The 19,017-nt window shown below is 42.5% G+C and overlaps 2 protein-coding genes across 3 annotated transcripts; one reads left to right on the top strand and one right to left on the bottom strand.

Moving 5' to 3' along the window:
* Nucleotides 1-374: 374 nt before the first annotated feature.
* Nucleotides 375-8,277, bottom strand: tbcb (tubulin folding cofactor B). 2 transcript variants are annotated; one of them, XM_085130240.1, is made up of 7 exons: nucleotides 8,226-8,277; nucleotides 7,544-7,699; nucleotides 7,244-7,387; nucleotides 4,432-4,528; nucleotides 3,965-4,156; nucleotides 2,494-2,566; nucleotides 375-2,394 (listed from the first exon to the last, which is right to left on the bottom strand). In XM_085130240.1, exons 2-7 carry the CDS (start codon nucleotides 7,661-7,663, stop codon nucleotides 2,280-2,282), a joined length of 741 nt encoding a protein of 246 aa, XP_084986366.1. In that variant the 5' UTR covers nucleotides 7,664-7,699; nucleotides 8,226-8,277; the 3' UTR covers nucleotides 375-2,279. The 2 variants fall into 2 exon arrangements, with proteins under 2 accessions (XP_084986366.1, XP_084986365.1); XM_085130239.1 differs by lacking the exon at nucleotides 8,226-8,277 and adding an exon at nucleotides 8,077-8,219.
* Nucleotides 8,278-10,189: 1,912 nt separating this feature from the next.
* six5 (SIX homeobox 5) lies at nucleotides 10,190-18,918 on the top strand. The gene is made up of 3 exons (XM_085184863.1): nucleotides 10,190-11,322; nucleotides 14,770-16,235; nucleotides 18,241-18,918. Exons 1-3 carry the CDS (start codon nucleotides 10,637-10,639, stop codon nucleotides 18,915-18,917), a joined length of 2,829 nt encoding a protein of 942 aa, XP_085040989.1. The 5' UTR covers nucleotides 10,190-10,636; the 3' UTR covers nucleotide 18,918.
* Nucleotides 18,919-19,017: the final 99 nt, after the last annotated feature.

Here is a 19,017-nt window from a genome sequence, read left to right as displayed (position 1 = left end):
AAATCCCACTAATGGCTAGAAAAAGCCTAAAGGACAGCACAGAGGCTCTGATGATGGCAACATAAGAACAGGGTCTAAGCCCCAGATTTATAGAGGCAGGAGTCTAGCACAGCTGACAGCTGATAAGTTGCAGACTGTGTGCAAAGCTGCAGCATGTAGTACCACAATGGAGGATAAAAGCTGAGACCGCATACACTGAAAGGCAAAAATAAGTGGCCAGAGGTCCTAATGAGAGACACAATTGAGAAAATATAGTACCAGGGGCTGAAGGAAGAACTGATGTGAGTCGAGTGAGTTTCTTTTGCCTGGAGAAGCTGTAAAACAAAATGGAAAACAGATTGACATATGATAAATGAATATTACTGCAAATCAAATAGATTCACTCACTTTAATAAGCTATAAGTGTACTGGTAAACACTTCTCATTTCTAATCATTACGCTTTGGCACATAACACCAGTACCTCAGATAGACACAGATTTTAAGGAAGAGAGAAAACACATGGACAATCTTCCATGTGTGACATTTCCTTAAAAAGACTTTTACATTTGTTCTATAAGCAACAGAGGACAAAGACATGAGGAGGTTTTGATCAGTAACATAAAACAAAGCATAAATAAGGCCATTTGAAACACAGTCCAAGAGTGAGTGTTGTGAGCACAATGAGGACAGTTATTTTTCTTTTTTTTTGCTTTACCTTGTGTTTTAACTTGATGGCCTTCGAGTATGTACGATCAAAATGCATCTGAAGGTACTTTGTACACTTCACAATAAGTGAAGTGGTAATCATAATCAGGTTTATTTCAGAGTTTACTCAAGTATGAATCGATACATAATGAAAGGTTTAGAATCAAAGCTGACTCATTAACATTTAAATCATTTCCTCTGGGACTAATAAAGTATTCTGATGTTCTCTGTGAAATTTAACATGCTGTGTTTACATTAAACTGCAGCAATTAAAGACTTGAAAATATGGTGGTTTTTTTTTGTTTTTGTTTTTTTGATGCAATATAAAATCCATCTCAGGTTTCAGACTTGAGTAACAAGTTTCACCTAATCACTGGAATAAACTCAGTTTTTGGATTCACGCTTAGATTTTTTTTTTAGACATCCAGTTTATATACAGTAGAGCTCAGGCTGAGCAATAAGTGAGCAATCACTGGTCACTAGAGAAAAAAATGCATTCTCCATCACCAACCAATGAAAAGTTGAATTTCAGTGATTTAGTTGTTGCTCGAAGTCATATTTTTGGGTTGCCAGTGGGTCGCTGGTCGGTCTGTAGGCATGTGTGACTGGAGCTTTAAGTAAATTCAGATTGCTCAGTGAAGAAAATAGTAAAACTGAGCCTCATCAAATTTTAAATGCGAAAGCTCTTTTAGTCCAGTGGTTCAACACACACATGATACATTCAAGTGCACAAATTTAATGTTTAACAAGAACAATCGTGTCACAGAAAAATAAATGGAAATTACATTTTATATTTGCTCTGAAAGCTAAAATCTGGACTGTTGCACATCCTACTTCCAAACAAAAATAACGAATTTAACTTTTAAAGAAAAAAGAAGAATATCGACCCTTGCACACTTTGGCACAAAAATTTCAGGCACGGTTTGTCGATGAGGAAATTTTTAACTGCAAAGTACAACGAAAAAAGAGTAGGAAACATATCTGGTGAGATGGGATCTACTGTTTCTTCCTCTTCTGCCAAAATCCTTGTGAGTCAGACATTAAATTTGCCAGCGAGCAAGAATCTTAAACGACAGGAAGAAAAAGCATCTCAGGTTTAACTCACATATACAAAGTTAGTAACACAATGCCGCTTTTTATCTTAGTGTCAAAGTGTGGCTGGGTGATTTTTTTCCTACCAGCAAGTCAGTCTTTAAACCAAAAAAAAAAATGCAAAGACTACAGATAACTATAAACAGCTATATACAATAATCTTTGTACACAATGAGATTTACTAAACATGAGAACAAAAATAAAGTACAATTACAGGAAGCGCTATGAATTGAACAGAAGTGTTTGTAGTAAGGAACAAACAACAGAAACCTTCATTTTGCTGCAAAAAAGAAAAAAAGAAAAAAAATCCCCAACCTTATGAAACGCCTGTTGGTACGAGAACCCAAAAGTCTGTCAAGTTACTGAGAGAGTGCTTTAGGATCATGCCTTCCAGAGAAGCACAGGCAAAAATATTCTAATTTGCCACACTAACATGACGCGCCATCTTCTCTGCTTGGTGAACGGATAAAGGTGCGAGGTTGGGGCAGAAAACTGTGCAGTCCTACATCTCGTCTAAACCGTAGTCCTCCTCAGGGAAATCCCCCGCAGTCACACTCAGGGGCTTCACAAACGCGCCGTATTTGCTCTCGCACTCAAAGTACTGCTTCCCTTCGACACTACAGAGATACAATAAACAAGGCAGAGTCAAAAATCAGGACCGGCGTCACTGAAACTTTGAATTATTTAAAAACAAAGCCAGAAAAAGGCCCTCTTACGTTCCATTGTGTTTGCCCAGTGGTTCATCGTACTTCACACCCACCCAGTAGCCCGGCTTGAAATCTGTTGTTCCTGCAAGAAATGCAACACTTATTGAGCTCTTGCAGGGCATATTAGGAAGACTTTGACTTCACAATAATGATATTATATGAAAAAAGAAGTGCAAACCCCCGCCAAAGAAGCTCACTCTCTGGGAAGTATTTACTTTTAAGGAACTAGTATTTTATTTTCCTAGAAGTTTGTAGTGCAGTAAAAATAACACATTTTGGGGTCAACTTGAAATAAAGGCAGATGTGAAATGTAAGAGTGAGGTCAGAGGTCACTTGCTATAGTTTGACAATACACACCAGACTTGTCATAGTTATAAGCCTTCTTGTCAATTATCAACCAACAAAGTTGATAAGGGGGCGATCGTGGCTCAAGAGTTGGGCGTTCGTCTTGTAATCGGAAGGTTGCCGGTTCGAGCCCCGGCCCCGACAGTCTTGGTCGTTGCGTCCTTGGGCAAGACACTTCACCCGTTGCCTACTGGTGGTGGTCAGAGGGCCCGGTGGCGCCAGTGTCCGGCAGCCTCGCCTCTGTCAGTGCTTCAAACGCCCCAGGGCGGCTGTGGCTACACTGTAGCTTGCAGTGAATGTGGATGATTGTGTATAGTGTAAAGCGCTTTGGGGTCCTTAGGACCATACAAATACAGACCATTTACCATAATCATTAAGTTAACCTTGAAGACCTTGGCAGATGTCAGTTTTAATGGATTGTTAACATGACCCCCCCTCTACACCACTACGAAGTTTTAGAAGAATTCATTCAAAACTTTTTAAGCCATCGTACAGACAGAAAGAATGGCACGCCTGGAAATGCTAACAACAACATAACCTCTTTGGGGACCTTATTGAAGTTAACAAACTACCTAAACTGAATCACTTTTATTTGCTATGTTTTTGGAGGTTGACACTTGGCGTTAGTACTCAGGTAAAGCTGCTTTCAAACTAAACTAGAACACGTTCACCTCACAGGAAATATAATTCGATTTTCTAGGCGGACTTAAAACCTGCTAATAAAATAGATTAAACAAAACAGTAGGGTTAGGTTAATTGGAAACAATAAATTGCCCATAGGTGTGAATACGGGAGTGAATGTGAGTGCCAATGTGTTAGCCCTGCGACAGACTGGCGACCTGTCCAGCATGTACCCCGCCTCTCGCCATAAGACAGCTGGGATAGGCTCCAGAGCCCCCCACGACCCTGAAAAGTATAAGTGGAATCGGATGGATGGATGGACAAAACACACAGAATCCAAACGTGATATTTAGACGTCAGTGGAGTTTGTCCTCCACTGACGTCACAGATTTGGGAATGGGCCTTAGATAAATCACTGCAAAGTCTGCTCTGCAGGACAGAAAATCCTCAGCAGCACAGGGTTTACACTAATGTCCTACACAAAGTAAACCAGCTCAGCTTTATCCACACTTACCAACATACATGACTGTGCCAAGCTTCGTGGGCTGACCGGGGACCTGCACTTTGCAGCGGCTGCCAACAGCAATGGCATCGGCAGCAGCCTTCTGCTCCTCTTCCCGTGCAGCATTCTCCGCCTTCTTCTTGGCCATTTCTTCCTCATTGTAGCGACCCACACGTTGCTTCTTCATAAATGACCTGGCTGTGTCTGAAGGAAAGACACAGTTTGTGATAAATGCAAAGCTCTTCAAAACAGACTGAAGTCTATTCATCTTCATTCTCATGAAGTAAGTCATCCACATTGGAACCAGCTATCAATAGTTAGCTTAAAAAACATAAACAGAACAAGTGCAGAATGCAACTAACGATCATGGACATACTTCTCAATCAGCTGACTTATTCACCAAACATCTTTAATATAAATTCATCCTCTTGATTTATTTAATACAAAAATAAAGGACACTAAAGAGAGGCAGACTGTACCTGTTCTCTTATCATAAGCATCATCTGGGAGCTCAAATTTCTCCACTTTGGAAACATCAGTGAACTCGCCCACCTGCCCACCACTTCTATCAACAACCTGTAAGAGAAACAACGTTAAAGACAGGCAATTATTAAGTCACAACAGCGTGACTTAATAATTGCCTATAAAAGCCACCAGAACTTTAGCTTTTAGCAACTTAGATATGATTAGGGATGGGTACCGGTGTCCGGTGCCATGATGGCACCGGTTCTGACGTAAACGGTAGTAACCAGACCGAAAAGCAGCGCACATTTCGGTGCTTTATTTTCCTGAGCTGTGATACACTTTAAATTCTAGCCAATCATTTTACGTTTCCGAGGATAGTAGGCGGGTCCAGGTACGTACGTTCTTTTAGAGCAGAGCTACAGATTAAAAATGCCCAAGGCGAAGCGGTCAAAGTCTGGCTGTACTTCACAGCAAAAGATGCAAACTCAGCAGCTGCAACAAGTGCTTTAAGGTGATACTGTGATACTGTCAAAGGAGGTAACACCTGAAATCCGATGAAACACCTGGTGACGCATAGCGGTTTTTTTAAAAGCCAAAAAATGCGCCGTATTTGATAGCTTGCTGCGAGACCTCACACCGAGCGCATCTACTGCAGGTGTGGTGCCTGTTATCGGACCCAGAGTTAGCAACATCCCCCAAAAAGCTGAAGAGTAGAGTCCTGGCCCCTAGCCCTGCCAGTGTAGCAGAAATGATGAGGATGATGATGCAGCAGCAGCCGTTCTTCTCTGCGTGAGTAGCTTCATGTTGTTCGTGTGTAATTTACGTTGAGTAGGCTAACCACGTTATTAAATTAATGCATGTAAGGTGAACTAGCAAACACCATCATAGCTACATGTGGCTGTCTTCTTGTTTGATGGCAGATACTCCCTTCACCTTGGCCAAAAAGGCTAAAATGACCAAATAAAAAGTGGGAAACAGTTAAACATGAGAAGTTTTTGGACAAAGTTTTTGTTTTTTCCATTGTTTAAGCTGCTTCCAGCCAAGAATGATGCCATATATGCCCTATAGCTGCAGAAAAGGCTAACATTGTTATCTTTTTACAAAAAAACAGCTGAACATGAGAGGTTTTTGGACCAATTTTGTGTTCTCCATTCTTTAAGCATCGGTTCGAGCACCGTTTAAGCACCGGCACCGTTTCAAAAGTACCGGTTTGGCACCAGTATCGGATAAAACCTAAACGATACCCATCCCTAGATATGATCTTTTGTTTGTTGTTGTTAGTGTGGTAATTGTAACATTATTGTTGTTTAACAATAAATCAGTTTTACACTTACTGGACAATTTAAGTGAGTGCTAGTGTATTTAAATGGAAAGGATTATTACCTTTTCAATCATTAAAACACTATCTGCACAGCAGAGTTCTTATTTTTGGACATCAAAGTTTCTGGATGCATGCAGAGTGAATAGATTTGGCATTTAATGCCAGAGACGATGCTCTATCCCAATATATTCAACTGTGTTGTTAAACCAGAATCATGTAATGCCAGTTTTACTATGCTGAAATGTAAACCAGTTTAGTCTAGTCGCAGGAATTAAAGGATTTTTGTCTAAAGTAAAAAATATAGAAAAATCCCACACTTGCAGTGATTTCTTCATTTGTTGCATATTTGTTACATTTACACGTTCATCAACAAATTATATTAGACAAAGATAACCCGAGTATATACTAATGGCTTTTAAATGATGTCCACATTAAACACGTTGCTTAGTGCACTGGCTCGAGTCTTGGTCCTTGTGAAGCTCTCCCAAATTCTTCTCTTGACATTAATTTGCTTAAAGTCAAAATTAAATATTCCAATATGAGATTTCTGATTGCAACAAACTATAAGCCATTATCAACAAAATTATAATAATAAAATAAAATAAATGCAGCAAAATGTTTCTCTTTACACGTAATGATAATAGATGTTTAATTTTTTAAATAATTTATAGAAGCAATTAACTTTTCCATGATATTCTATTTTTTTGATACATCAGTACATGAGTTTCAGATGACTGGATTATGCTTAATTTATTGTACTGCAGTTGAATCTGCTTGCTGAGGTATTTCCCTACAAGAGTCCACAGAGAGAAGTTTGCAAACATGCTCCCATGCAGTCCCCCCAAACTCCCAACTGCACAGTGCTTGACGTGGATGACACTGTGCATCAGTTCAATGGTGACTTGTTGACAAATGGGCCTGAATAGGGAAGGAACTGATATTGGAGTTCATCGGGGACAGGAGATGCCTGCAAAGAGTATCTGGATTCTATACTTTTCATTGTTTTTAAAAACTTGGTTTCCCTACTGCTTTGTGTATGTTGCAACACTCTTCTCAGTGGCTGGCTAACAGACCAGCAGCATAATCGAGACTGGCCTACAGACTAGTTGTACTTTTGACACTGACGCATTAACAACAGATAGACAGTCCAGAGCTCCCCACACACTACCACAGCTGAATCTCCATTAAAGAATCAGACAGTAATCCATTACGTGACCTGACATACATGCTTAAAAACAAAGTGGTATAATTCTGACTGAGGTTAGAAGTTTTGTAGTGAACACATTATTGTTCTAAATCCTCTCAGAGTAAACATTTAAAGCTGAAAGCTGATCATTCAGCCAGCATATGTCATTATGTCTCTCTCTGTGAAAGTAACTTTGACAGATAGCACGTTCAATTCAAGTGAAATAAACTAAAAACCTGTCTCAACCTGTATTTACTCCAACATCACAGTGATCTGAGCCACAGTATTACAAGAAGCTCCCAACAGAGCTGGGACATACGTGTATTCTGCAGTCGTCATCCACAGGATACGATCCTAGCAGAGCTTCATTCTCATCCATTTTTTGCAGGAACTTGTCAGATATGCTGAATAACTCCAGGTCCATGCAGGAGGCCGGTGCACCCACAATCATCTCCAACTTTCCCTGAATGCAACGTTGCAAATAGTTCATGTAACACAAAAGAGGTGACGTTATCAATTGAATGTGTCATTTCAATATCAACAGATATGTTAACAAAGAGAAAACCCAACAACAGACCCATCCTTGAGGGTTTTAGAGGTGCGCTGTATGCTGTCTCACCTTCAGTTCTGCTATACTGATCCCTCTGTTGAACCTGCGCTGCACCTCGAAGGAGGAGAGGGTGCTTGTTAAGCGCACATTCACCGTGGGATTGGTTATTACTGTCACTCCGCTGTCCATTTTCCTGTTTCCTTGGACTCGGGTATTAATAAAACACTGAAAACAGGAATAAAAAATAACGTGACCCATTCAGCCAACGGGACTGAAGCTCATACGCCATCTCGTAGCTGCAAACAAATTTAAGTCAATAGTCAAACAACCACAAAGACTTCCAAAAAACTGCTCCTTTTCCACCGATAGTAGCTACTTAAGCCCTTCTCTGATATTAATCCTGTATGAAGTTAAATTTTACATGTATGCTTGGTCTCTCGTGTTTATTCGTCATATTAGCTAAATAGTATAATTTTAAATAACCATTTTTTAGCTGTGTAGTTTAGAGTAGCTAGCTACGTTAGCCACTGGGCGGCTAGCAGAGTCACGTTGGACTCACTCGGGACCCTGAGACAGACGGCAAGGTTGCCATAGTTACTTACAAATTATGTATATTTTCCTCGATGGTGCTGAAAAGGCCTTTGATCTTTGTATCTACAATTAACCGGAAGTATTCATGACTACTTGATTATAATAGCAGTGAAAATGGTGCATGTAGCCTAGATCTGTGGGTTTGCCAGAAAAATATAACCTCAATTCCTGCTACGCCCAACTCTGGAAGGTTCCACCCGCCTCCAAACTGGAACACGGCCAATCACAACGTAGGAAGGAGAAGATTTAACCAATAGCTTTACGATACGAAGAAACATACCCTCAAGACCCGCCTATTGACCGCTAGATTGGCACAAATGGTGGCCAATCATTCGTCAGGAGTAAATGCGACCATTGAAATAACCACATGGTGGCGCTGAAGTCCAAACTAAACTATGTAGAAGACTAAGCTGGAAACTTTCTCTTTATTATGGATTTGTTTTAAAATATTTTTTTTAAGACAGAGTATTCGTAGAGTTTGATTGTAAGCACCACGCTCTATTATACAATTTTTACCCTATTGCTATTTCATACTTGATCGACTAACAAAGAAATCTCCCCTGATAAAAGCGAGATATGTAGTGAGTAAATTAAAGCACAGACAGAAAAGAGAAGTGTCAAAAAAGCTGAGAGCTTCAAGAAAACATGGGGGGGGACCACAAGCCTACAGCCCCACAGTGAGGATTTACATTCCTGCGGTTGTTAATGGAGATGCAGGTCTGCAAAGCAGCATGGTCTCATTCATAGCTCATTTGCAAGTCATATTATAAAATATACTGGGCTTCTTTCTCTGTTTGACACATGATTTTTCATAAATCTTTGAGCTTGGGTACAAGACCTGTAAATACGCAACCTTTCAGCTTCAGTAACTGAAATAGTGTGTCACATACAGAGTAGCAGTCTAAATGGGTCTTTGTTCTGTCAGTTTAATAAGATATCTTTTGTAAAAACTCAGAACACATGAAACATGTTGCATTTAAACACGTTTGTGTGTGCCTACACGCATGCGTTTGTACTGAGAGTATTTGCATTAGGCAACCACCTCAGGCACACAGAAGAGTGATGACAGCATGTTCAGCCTGAACAAACAGGGAAACATGGCCATACACGACGCACAACACACATAAAACACATGCAACCAGCATTGCTCTTGAATAAAAGCATCACTAAAGGCTGGCCAAGAGTGACTTCTAACAGGTAATCTGTTATTAATCAGAATAATCACATAATATTCAGTAGATTATAGCAGGTTCATTTACACAGATATTATTATTATATATTTTTATTTTGCAGCAGCCTACATAATGTAGCTATTATTTGTTGCACTTCAACTATGATATTAAATATTGTCTACAGTGTAGCTTCAGCAATAATATTGAATGTAATTCAAAATGATAAGAAAGGGACAGTTTAGTGTTTTGTTTGTTTGTTTGCTTGTTTGTATTTTTTTGGGACATCATTGGAGGTTATACATGAAAATATGGCATTCTTAACTCCAAAATACTAAACCATTTAATAGGTGCTGAACAACATAAATGTTAAATTATTATGTACACACACACACACACACACACACACACACACACACCTTCATACACCAAGTGACTTTTTGCACAATATTCAGTCTTTTGCACATTTCTATTGCACTGTTGTGTCTGCATCGTTCTGTTCTGTCTGGTGTGGTACTGTCTTTGTTTTGTTGCAATTTTTGCGCATTGCACTTTATGTAGTCCTGTGTTGATTGTCTGTTATATGCTATATGTAGCACTGTGGTCTTGGAGGACCGTTGTCTCGTTTCACTGTGTACTGTACACATGGTTGAAATGACAATAAAGCCACTTGACTTGACTAAATGAGAACTTCGGGACTCAAAGTCCATTTATAAAGTATTTACTATTACAAGGCAGTAAGAAAAAAAAAAAGTAGTATTAAACATTTTACATATACATTTGTGAGTGTTTAAATTCTCACTTACAGTTTGACATTGTATATATTTACAAGGAGAGGCCTGTAATTCAGAATCCAAAGGGGCCACACGAGAAACTGGGACTGTTGTGGAGGGTTGCTTATTCGTGCGGCCTCCCTCAACAGTCCTAGTTCGCACATGGCCCCTTTCGCCCTTGCTTTAAAGTTTAATTTTTCCAAATTAAATACTCAAGCTAGTTATTGGACGCTATGGGGGAAGTGTGTGGGGGTTTCCAAAATAAAAGCTCTACGTGAGATTTCTTCTCCAAAATAAAAGCCTAATTTACCTCCTAGAAATTTACCGGGATGTCTTAAAGATGTCAGATATCCAAAAGCAAAGCTTTCTATTTAGCTTTGCTTCATTAAAAAATAAATTATGTAAATGCTCCGTATCAGTCTTTGCATCGGATTATCTGATAATCAGAAACAACCGCTCTTGCTTTCCCTCCCGTGTCTGTGCGGCTTGAAGAACAAAGGGGCGTGGCCGCCGTTGTTCATCGGGCACGCTCGCGGTTTGGAGGATGGGAGAGAGGACGGCGCTGCAGAGGGAGGGAGCGAGGAGGAGGAGGAGGAACTACGGGTGGAAAAAAAAAAGTTAAAGTGAAAATGGCTTCCTTGTCTTTGGAGTCCACAGAACAATCTGAGAACAGCACAGGGGAGCCAGCGGGGTCGGAGACCAAAGAAGAGAAAGATCCGCTCCAAATTTCGGAACAACTGCTCCAAAGTTTCCAAAAGTCGGCGCTGAGTTTTTCCACTGACCAGGTCTCATGTCTGTGCGAGGCCCTTCTGCAGGCGGGCAATGTGGATCGCCTGTGGAGATTTCTCTCCACTATACCTCCTTCGTCCGAGCTGCTACGTGGCAACGAGACCCTGCTAAAGGCCCAGGCACTGGTGGCTTTCCACCGGGAGGAATTCAAGGAGCTGTACGCCATCCTGGAAAGCCACAACTTCCACCCGTCTAACCACGGGTTCCTGCAGGACCTGTACCTGAAAGCCCGCTACAAGGAGGCGGAGAGGTCCCGGGGCCGGAGCCTGGGCGCAGTGGACAAGTACCGGCTCAGAAAGAAGTTCCCCCTACCCAAAACCATCTGGGACGGAGAAGAGACCGTGTACTGCTTCAAAGAGAAGTCCCGCAATGCCCTGAAAGAGTGCTACAAGAGCAACAGGTATCCCACTCCGGACGAGAAGAAAAACCTGGCCAAAATCACCGGGCTATCCCTCACGCAGGTCAGCAACTGGTTCAAGAACCGCAGGCAGAGAGACAGGACCCCGTCCGGGACCCACAGCAAAAGGCAAGACCCGCAACACTGGAAACACAATCCAGCTGTTGCCTTTATCTCTGTTTGCGCTCTAAGTTTGGTAGCAAGCAAGGAGTCACAGTCTGAGCGGCAGCAGCTGCTGTTTTCTAGCTGTCCTGTGTTTATCTGAAAGAAGCTTTTTTATTTACTTTGTCTTTTATAGCGAGGGCTTATCAGAAAAGTCACTGAAAGCAGCGTATAAAAGCTTACCAATTAAAAAGCGCGCAGACCTACAGAGGGCTGCCTGCAGGAGTCCATAAATCAGTGTGGCAAAACTCAGAAATGGCACGAAGTAGGAAGATGAACAGGAGGTGACTCCTGACAGCAGCGAGGCCACACATGTCTGACACCAAGAGCATGTTGCTTTGTTATGAAATGTGAGATCTAGGCGCCCACTGTGGCTCAAGTTTCCTGAAACCCTGCACTGCATCCTGCAGAGCCACAGGGTGACAGAGGTTAGGGGAGGAAAAGAGCGTAAACTGAGGCAAAGGTGGGAGTGTGGGGGGGAGAGGCTGAAATCACAGCTTTAAAATGAAGATTTCCACAAGCAGTGGGAGGGGCAGTTTGTGGAAAGATAAGAAAGATAAGTTTGCTGTGCTGTATCAAACCCCACGGTCTGGCAGACTGTGTAACGGGCCACCAGGATGCTTTATTTTCACACATTAACCACATATAACCAAATGTGTCCAAGTGATAAGATGTTCCAGCTTATTTAGAAGTTTTATTATCAATTCATCTTAGTTTCAGTTACATTTCCACTGAGTTTTTGCTCATTTTAGTTTAGTTTCTTTAGAAAAGATTCCGTTAGATTCCGTTTTAAAACTGGGACACGCAACCCATCGTGTCATGCAGACATCCCAGTCTTAAAAAAAACAAAGCCCCAGAACCTCCTGATGCATGTTGAGCTGACAAACTTGACCAAAATGACAAAGACTAAAACTTAAAAATTAGGATTAATTTAGGTAGGTAGGTGATCATACAGCAACTTTTAGCCCCACTTTTTGTGATAATCCTGATGCTGCATTTATAAAGGTTTTTAGAGAGTCCGTAACTGACTACTGTATTATAAAGTCTCTAAACGGCACCAACAAGTCGTATTTTTGCCTTAATTCACAGGAACAAAAATCACCAGTAAACATTAGTGTAAATGAGCCTGTTAGCAAATATTTAACCTGCATTCCCTCAGTTGCAACGACAAAGTCGCTGTACAATGCAGTCAAATCAAACGTGCAGCTACCTGCTGTGGCGACCCTTTGTTAATAAGGGATCAGCTGAAAGTAGCTTCTTCTAAAGGAGGCGTGCCAGAAACGGTTGGGGAACGTCAGCATTAGAAGAACGCTTTGATTATGTTAGGATTTCCGGACGGATACAAAATGATTTCTGCACCATAAAGTGGAGGCTACTCTCCCTTTAAAATTAAACATCCTGCTGAGGCAAACTTTAAAACTTGCAGGCGTCCTAGTTTTGAATTAGAAATATTTAACATGTTTAAGAGTGACAGTATATTGCTGATTGGATGTGCTTTTGGAAAGTGGTTTGCTTTGAGTATGTTTTAAAAAACAAACAAACAAATAATGTTTTGGCAATATTCTAGTAATATTGAATCTTAAATAATGCATTTATATCAAATTTAACGTTTCACATGATGGTAATAGAAACAGCAGAGTGCAGTTAGAAGAAAAGAGAGTGTAACTTGGTACGATGAAGGTTGCTTGCTCAGTCTAATAGATTTGAATCCTGTAATATTGTATACACAGAGCTTAAATTCGATTTTTTACCGTCTGCATGGCGTCATTGTCCCCTCTTGTTCACAAATGGGTCCATTCTTTCTTTTATTCCTCGAGCCATCAAACGTCTGAACATGAGCAACACACAGCCTGCTCAGTTCGTGTGGCCAAAGTCATCCTACGATGCAGGAAGAGTGAAAGAGTGTTTAACATGTGCTTGTCTTATGTTGATGGGATTGTTTTATTTGAGGTGTCTGCAAATGTCAGGTGACTTCCCCGTGGGGACGAATAAATCTATTTATTTATTTATACTTGTAATGAATAGTTGATTAGTCTCTAGCGGCCTGGCCCTGGAGGGTGGATGAGATTCATCCTAAGTCCCTTAATAGCCGGTTTATACTCGCCGTTGGCACCACAACAAATTGCAGCACGCGCCAAAAGTGACATCACAACTGCCACGTCCTGGTGTCGTTTCTGCTTGTCGGGCACCTCTGAACTGCGTTCAGTGACGTACTGGTGCAGGAGCTCAGAAACTCCCACATTACAGAGAGGGAGATGCTCCAGCAGCTGAGACAGATGAAACTTTCTGAAGAAGACTTTGGGATTTCTCTCCTTCCTGTTTCGACTTCTTTTATACTCCTACCCCGGTGCTGATGTGGAGGCCCCTCTTCTATTTTTAAAAGTAGGCTTGAAACTTTCTGGATCAGGTGATTGTGAATCCTCCCTTAGTTGCACTGCAATAATCTTGGGCTGCACTGAGCGTTTCTTCTTCACTCTGCATTTAATCACTAGTTATTTTTAATCTTTGGCTGTTTCCATCGTGTGTCTTCTGTCCTGTCTTCTCTCACCACAATCAGTTGTGGCAGATGGCCGTCACTCCCTGAGCCTGATTCTGCCGGAGGTTTCTTCCTGTTAAAAGGGAGTTTTTCCTTCCCACTGTCACCAAGTGCTCATTGTCTGATTGTTGGGGTTTTCTCTCTATTGTTGTAGCAGGTCACCTGCTAATCGGAGGGTTGGTGGTTCACTCCTCGTCTACTCCCGTCTGCATGCCAAATATCCTTGGGCAAGATATTAACCCCAAGTTGCTCTCCGATGCATCCATCGGAGTATGAATGTGTGTGAAGTTAGATAGAAACAACTTTTAAAAAAACATCGCTTAAGTAGAAGAGTGCTACATGAGAACCAGTCCATGATGGGGCAGCAGTGAATAGATTCTGGGTATTGTGGGTTATCCTGATGTGCACCCCTCCTCTTGGGTGGTGGACTGTGGATTCCAAATTCAGGGGGAATCACACTCCTTGGCTCTGGTGCTGGAGAGGAGTGTTCGCCTCTTTATCTGGCTGCTTAGTTAATTATTTACCTAGTTAGTTTAACAGAAAATTAACCAACAGCAAGTCTGATTATTGATTAATAATTTGAGCTCTTTCCAAACAGACACATATTCACTGACTTTAAATTCTGTTGTAAAAGAGTTGAGGCTTTTTCCTCTTTTTGGTTAGAAGACTGAAAATTGTGGGCTGACTTTTATAACAATAATGAATATATAATTATAGCTGCAGTCTTACTAGTAGCTACTTTTTGAATCAAACATTTTTCAGTCTTAAGGTTTTATTTGTGAGTTGATCTTAATTGTGTATTTTCGGTCATTTCTTGTAACATTAAAAACTCATTTGTCTGTGTGTGTGCTTCTGTCCTTTATATTTGACCATTTCAGTGAGTCCGATGGGAACCACAGCACCGAGGATGAGGCGAGTGCGATGGACGACACTCCCGACAAACCTGACGAGGCTGCCGGCTCCACCGCTTCCATCATCTCTGTCTCTGCGGTCCCGTCCAGCACCGGAGGCCAGCTCATCCTCAACGGGTCCAGCGGCTTCCTCACCGCCTCTCTGCTCAATGGCAACTCCCTGATCTCCAGCAGTGGTGCTGGTGTTATAATTAATGGGATAAATTTAGGTGATTGCCAGACCGTCACACTGAGTCCTGTTGGAACCAGCTCCCCTTTAATACTGAACGGGGCTCAAGTAATAACCAAATCTGGGGTTGGCGTGCAGCAGCCACAGCGAGCTGTTTCTGGCGTGGAGCGGGAAGTTTCAGAAATGGAGGCCAAGCCGAGCGGCGTTCCAGCAGTTGTTCTTAACACTAACGTCACGCCTGTCTCGAACCCCATCATTTCTCTTCCCCTGCAAACCAAGCCCGAGAGTGACAGTGCAATGGGCTTCATCAGTGTTTCCGAATCAGAGGGCAGCAGCCAGACGGTATCATCCTCTTCTTCCTCTTCCTCACCAACCAGCCTCTCTTCACTAGTTTTAACACAAAACCACCAACGCCAGGACTCCCTCCCCCTCCCAGTGTCTCTGTCATCTGCAGGCATGCTTGTCTCCAGTTCTGCAGGGGAGCAAGGGGAGTATAGCGTCTCTGCTACTGCTCCCTCTACCAGCCTCAACCCTCCTAGCTCTGTGATTTCCTCCAGCAACTGCACCCCTCAGGTTTTCTCTCTGCCCCAGGTTGTGCCTTCCATCCAGGGTATACCAGTATCTCACCTGGTTCAGCACTCTTCAGGAGCCCAGGTAACCCAGTGCCCTCAGCTGGTCCCAGTATCCCCCCTCACCTCACCAGCGCCTCAATTTCAAAGCCCCCAGACTCTGAACACAGGAAACAGACTGGCACAGCAGCACCAGGAAGCCTCGGCAGCTATGTCTGAAGGTGCCACAACCATAGTTTCTATCTCACCGCTCAACAACAGCCAGCTCCCCCAGCACGTCATGCAACAACTGGGGGAGCAGACCACAAACTGTACACCCAGCAAAATCCAGACACCGCAGGTTATTTCCATCTCTTCCCCAACACAAGTCGTCCCAGTCCCCCAGGCCAAAGGTGGCACACCGGCACAGCTCGTCCCACTCTCTGTGCCCCAGCTGGTACCAGTCTCCTCCATCCAAACTTCCTCCACCATCTCTTTCCCACAGGTGGTACCTGCCAGCCCTTCTATCTCCATCCCTTCTGCCCGTCTGCCATTACAGATCCTCACTTCAGCTCCCGCAGCTGGAGGGGTCCCACAGGCTCCTCTCAGGTTAAACCAGCTGAGGCCCATTCAGAGCGTAGCTCCTCCAGCCAGCACGGCCCCTACGGTGCAGCTCCTAAACTCCGGCATCATTCAGCTACCCTCTACCCCTCCAGGTACTCTCAATTCATTAAATATTTAAAAAATATAGCACCCAGAGCTAAGAGAAAATTAACTGATTATTGATTAATAATTCTATATACATATATCTATGTGTATGTGTGTGTATTTGTTACTGCTTCCAGCTTCTCAGACATGACTTCTTTTTCATATTCACATGAACTGATTGTATTTACAGTCAGAAAGAGTGCGCAAAGACATTTGAATGTTTCAGGACTCAAAAAAATCTTTTTCGTTATTGATTGTTTATGTGGTGCAGAAAGAAAAAACAATGACAGACATGTTTTTTGGGGGTTTGTCTTGCAAATAATCAACAACATGTCACACAAGTCAAAGACGAGCAGACATTGAAATTTTTCGCTTAATCAGAATTGGTTATGATTAATATTTTGCTACCCACCTACCCTTGGAAAAACCCAGAAACTATTCTAATTGCCATCCAACTATGTCTTTATTATATACTGAGGTAGGGATGGGTATCGTTTAGGTTTTATCCGATACCGGTACCAAACCGGTACTTTTGAAACGGTGCCGGTGCTTAAAGAATGGAGAACACAAAATTGGTCCAAAAACCTCTCATGTTCAGCTGTTTTTTTGTAAAAAGATAACAATGTTAGCCTTTTCTGCAGCTACGGGGCATATATGGTATCACTCTTGGCTGGAAGCAGTGCTTAAACAATGGAAAAAACAAAAGCTTTGTCCAAAAACCTCTCATGTTTAACTGTTTCCCACTTTTTCTTTGGTCATTTTAGCCTTTTTGGCCAGGGTGAAGGGAGTATCTGCCATCAAACAAGAAGACAGCCGCATGTAGCTATGATGATGTTTGCTGTTCACCTTACATGCATTAATGTAATAACGTGGTTAGCCTACTCAACGTAAATTACACACCAACAACATTAAGCTACTCACGCAGAGAAGAACGGCTGCTGCTGCATCATCATCATCATCATTTCTGCTACACTGGCAGGGCTAGGGGCCAGGACTCTACTCTTCGGGTTTTTGGGGGATGTTGCTAACTCTGGGTCCGATAACAGGCACCACACCCGCAGTAGATGTGCACGGTGTGAGGTCTCGCAGCAAGCTATCAAATACGGCGCATTTTTCGGCTTTAAAAAAAACGCTATGCGTCGCCAGGTGTTTCATCGGATTTGAGGTGTTACCTCCTTTGACAGTATCACAGTATCACCTTAAAGCACTTGTTGCAGCTGCTGAGTTTGCATATTTTGCTGTGAAGTACAGCCAGACTTTTGACCGCTTCGTCTTGGGCATTTTAATCTGTAGCTCTGCTCTAAAAGAACGTACGTACCTGGACCCGCCTACTATCCTCGGAAACGTAAAATGATTGGCTAGAATTCAAAGTGTATCACATCTCAGGAAAAAAAAAAAGCGCCGAAATAAAGCACCGAAATTTTCGGTCTGGTTACTACCGTTTATGTCAGAACCGGACACCGGTACCCATCCCTATACTGAGGTATCAAAACTTATCATTGGGTGTACTGGGGAGGTCCTCAAATGTCGTCTCTATAGGGGGAAAAGTTGAATCTATTTAATTCTGATTGGCATCCATTCCTAAATAAAAGTTTGAACAGCAGGTTGCCGTGTGCCTGAGATGACCGCATTATCCATTCTAAATAACATCCAAAGCCAACAGTATGAAAAGCTATCTGAAGCCTGTGGTTCTGCTCAGATCCTCTGACCTCATTATGTGCAACACTGGACATGTTTAATATAAGCATCTACCAGCGTGTTAGTATGTACCTGGGAAAATTTGAGGAATATTTATCAGTACAGTGTGTTTGTTTTGGTTTTTTCCATTGATAACACTGCAAAACCAAACATAAAAGAAAATAATGCTTTCAGAAACATGTTCTGTTTCTGTATGATATTATATATATATATATATATATATATATATATATATATATATGCCATTCTGTAAAACACTCATTATTATATTGTTTAGATTGTTGTCAGTTTATCATTTATCATTCATATCCATAGGTAACCTTCTCCTCGGTGGAAGCCCCTACCTGAGTGTCCAGCAAGGCAAGCTGATTCTGACCATCCCAGCAGGCATTCAGCTCACCAGTTTGCCCCTGAAACCAGTCCCTGACGCTTCCACCATCTCTACAAACGGAGTGATCCCCATTCTTAACCCTTCTACCTTCCCCGTAGTCTCACAGCCTTCAACACCAACGCCCAGCAGCCTCGCCGCATCATCTCCCCTGAACTTCATCAGCTCATCTCCACCATACTGTGCTCAAGAGACTCCCATCCAAACCAGCCAAGTGCACGCCATCCCCTCCCCTCACCCGCTGGACCCAACGGCCACCCCGACAACGCAGAATGCTCTGACTCCAGAAAGCATGCTCACGCTCAGCCCCATGTACACTGGAGTGACACCAAATAGCCAAATGCCCCAGCCAGTGTGGAGCCCAGTGCCCCTCTCCACTTCAGCCAGTTTAACTCTGTTTGACGTCCGCACCAAGGGGGACCTACCTGTGGACCCAGCCTTGTTGGGTCTACCTGGTGGGGAGTCGCTGCTCCTGGGCAGCCCCTCTCCAGAGCAGGATGTGGAAGCCAGCTCGCCACTGGGGAATCCAGAGGAAATCGATGGAGAATCAAAAATCCTTACTCAGCTTCAGTCTGTCCCTGTGGATGACGAGCTGGGCTTATAGTTTATAAAACTGGTTCAACGCCACAGATCTGTTTGTCGTGTTTGGATGACTTGAAACATTTTTATCCCACATCATGCATCATATAAGATCACCATATTTT

This window comes from Neolamprologus multifasciatus, chromosome 14 (assembly GCF_963576455.1).
Source record: "Neolamprologus multifasciatus chromosome 14, fNeoMul1.2, whole genome shotgun sequence".
NCBI classification, from domain to species: Eukaryota; Metazoa; Chordata; class Actinopteri; order Cichliformes; family Cichlidae; genus Neolamprologus; species Neolamprologus multifasciatus.
This window is presented reverse-complemented; position numbering and strand designations above follow the sequence as displayed.

What these genes read in the sequence shown, in the direction of transcription:
- tbcb (XM_085130240.1), bottom strand. Translation starts at nt 7,663, where the DNA reads ATGGACAGCGGAGTGACAGTAATAACCAATCCCACGGTGAATGTGCGC. An exon ending in ATGACGACTGCAGAATACAC is followed by an intron (nt 4,529 to 7,243) that starts GTATGTCCCAGC and finishes TTTCTCTTACAG; the next exon opens with GTTGTTGATAGAAGTGGTGG. An exon ending in CTGGGCAAACACAATGGAAC is followed by an intron (nt 2,395 to 2,493) that starts GTAAGAGGGCCT and finishes GTATCTCTGTAG; the next exon opens with TGTCGAAGGGAAGCAGTACT.
- six5 (XM_085184863.1), top strand. Translation starts at nt 10,637, where the DNA reads ATGGCTTCCTTGTCTTTGGAGTCCACAGAACAATCTGAGAACAGCACA. An exon ending in TCCGGGACCCACAGCAAAAG is followed by an intron (nt 11,323 to 14,769) that starts GCAAGACCCGCA and finishes TGACCATTTCAG; the next exon opens with TGAGTCCGATGGGAACCACA. An exon ending in GCTACCCTCTACCCCTCCAG is followed by an intron (nt 16,236 to 18,240) that starts GTACTCTCAATT and finishes TCATATCCATAG; the next exon opens with GTAACCTTCTCCTCGGTGGA.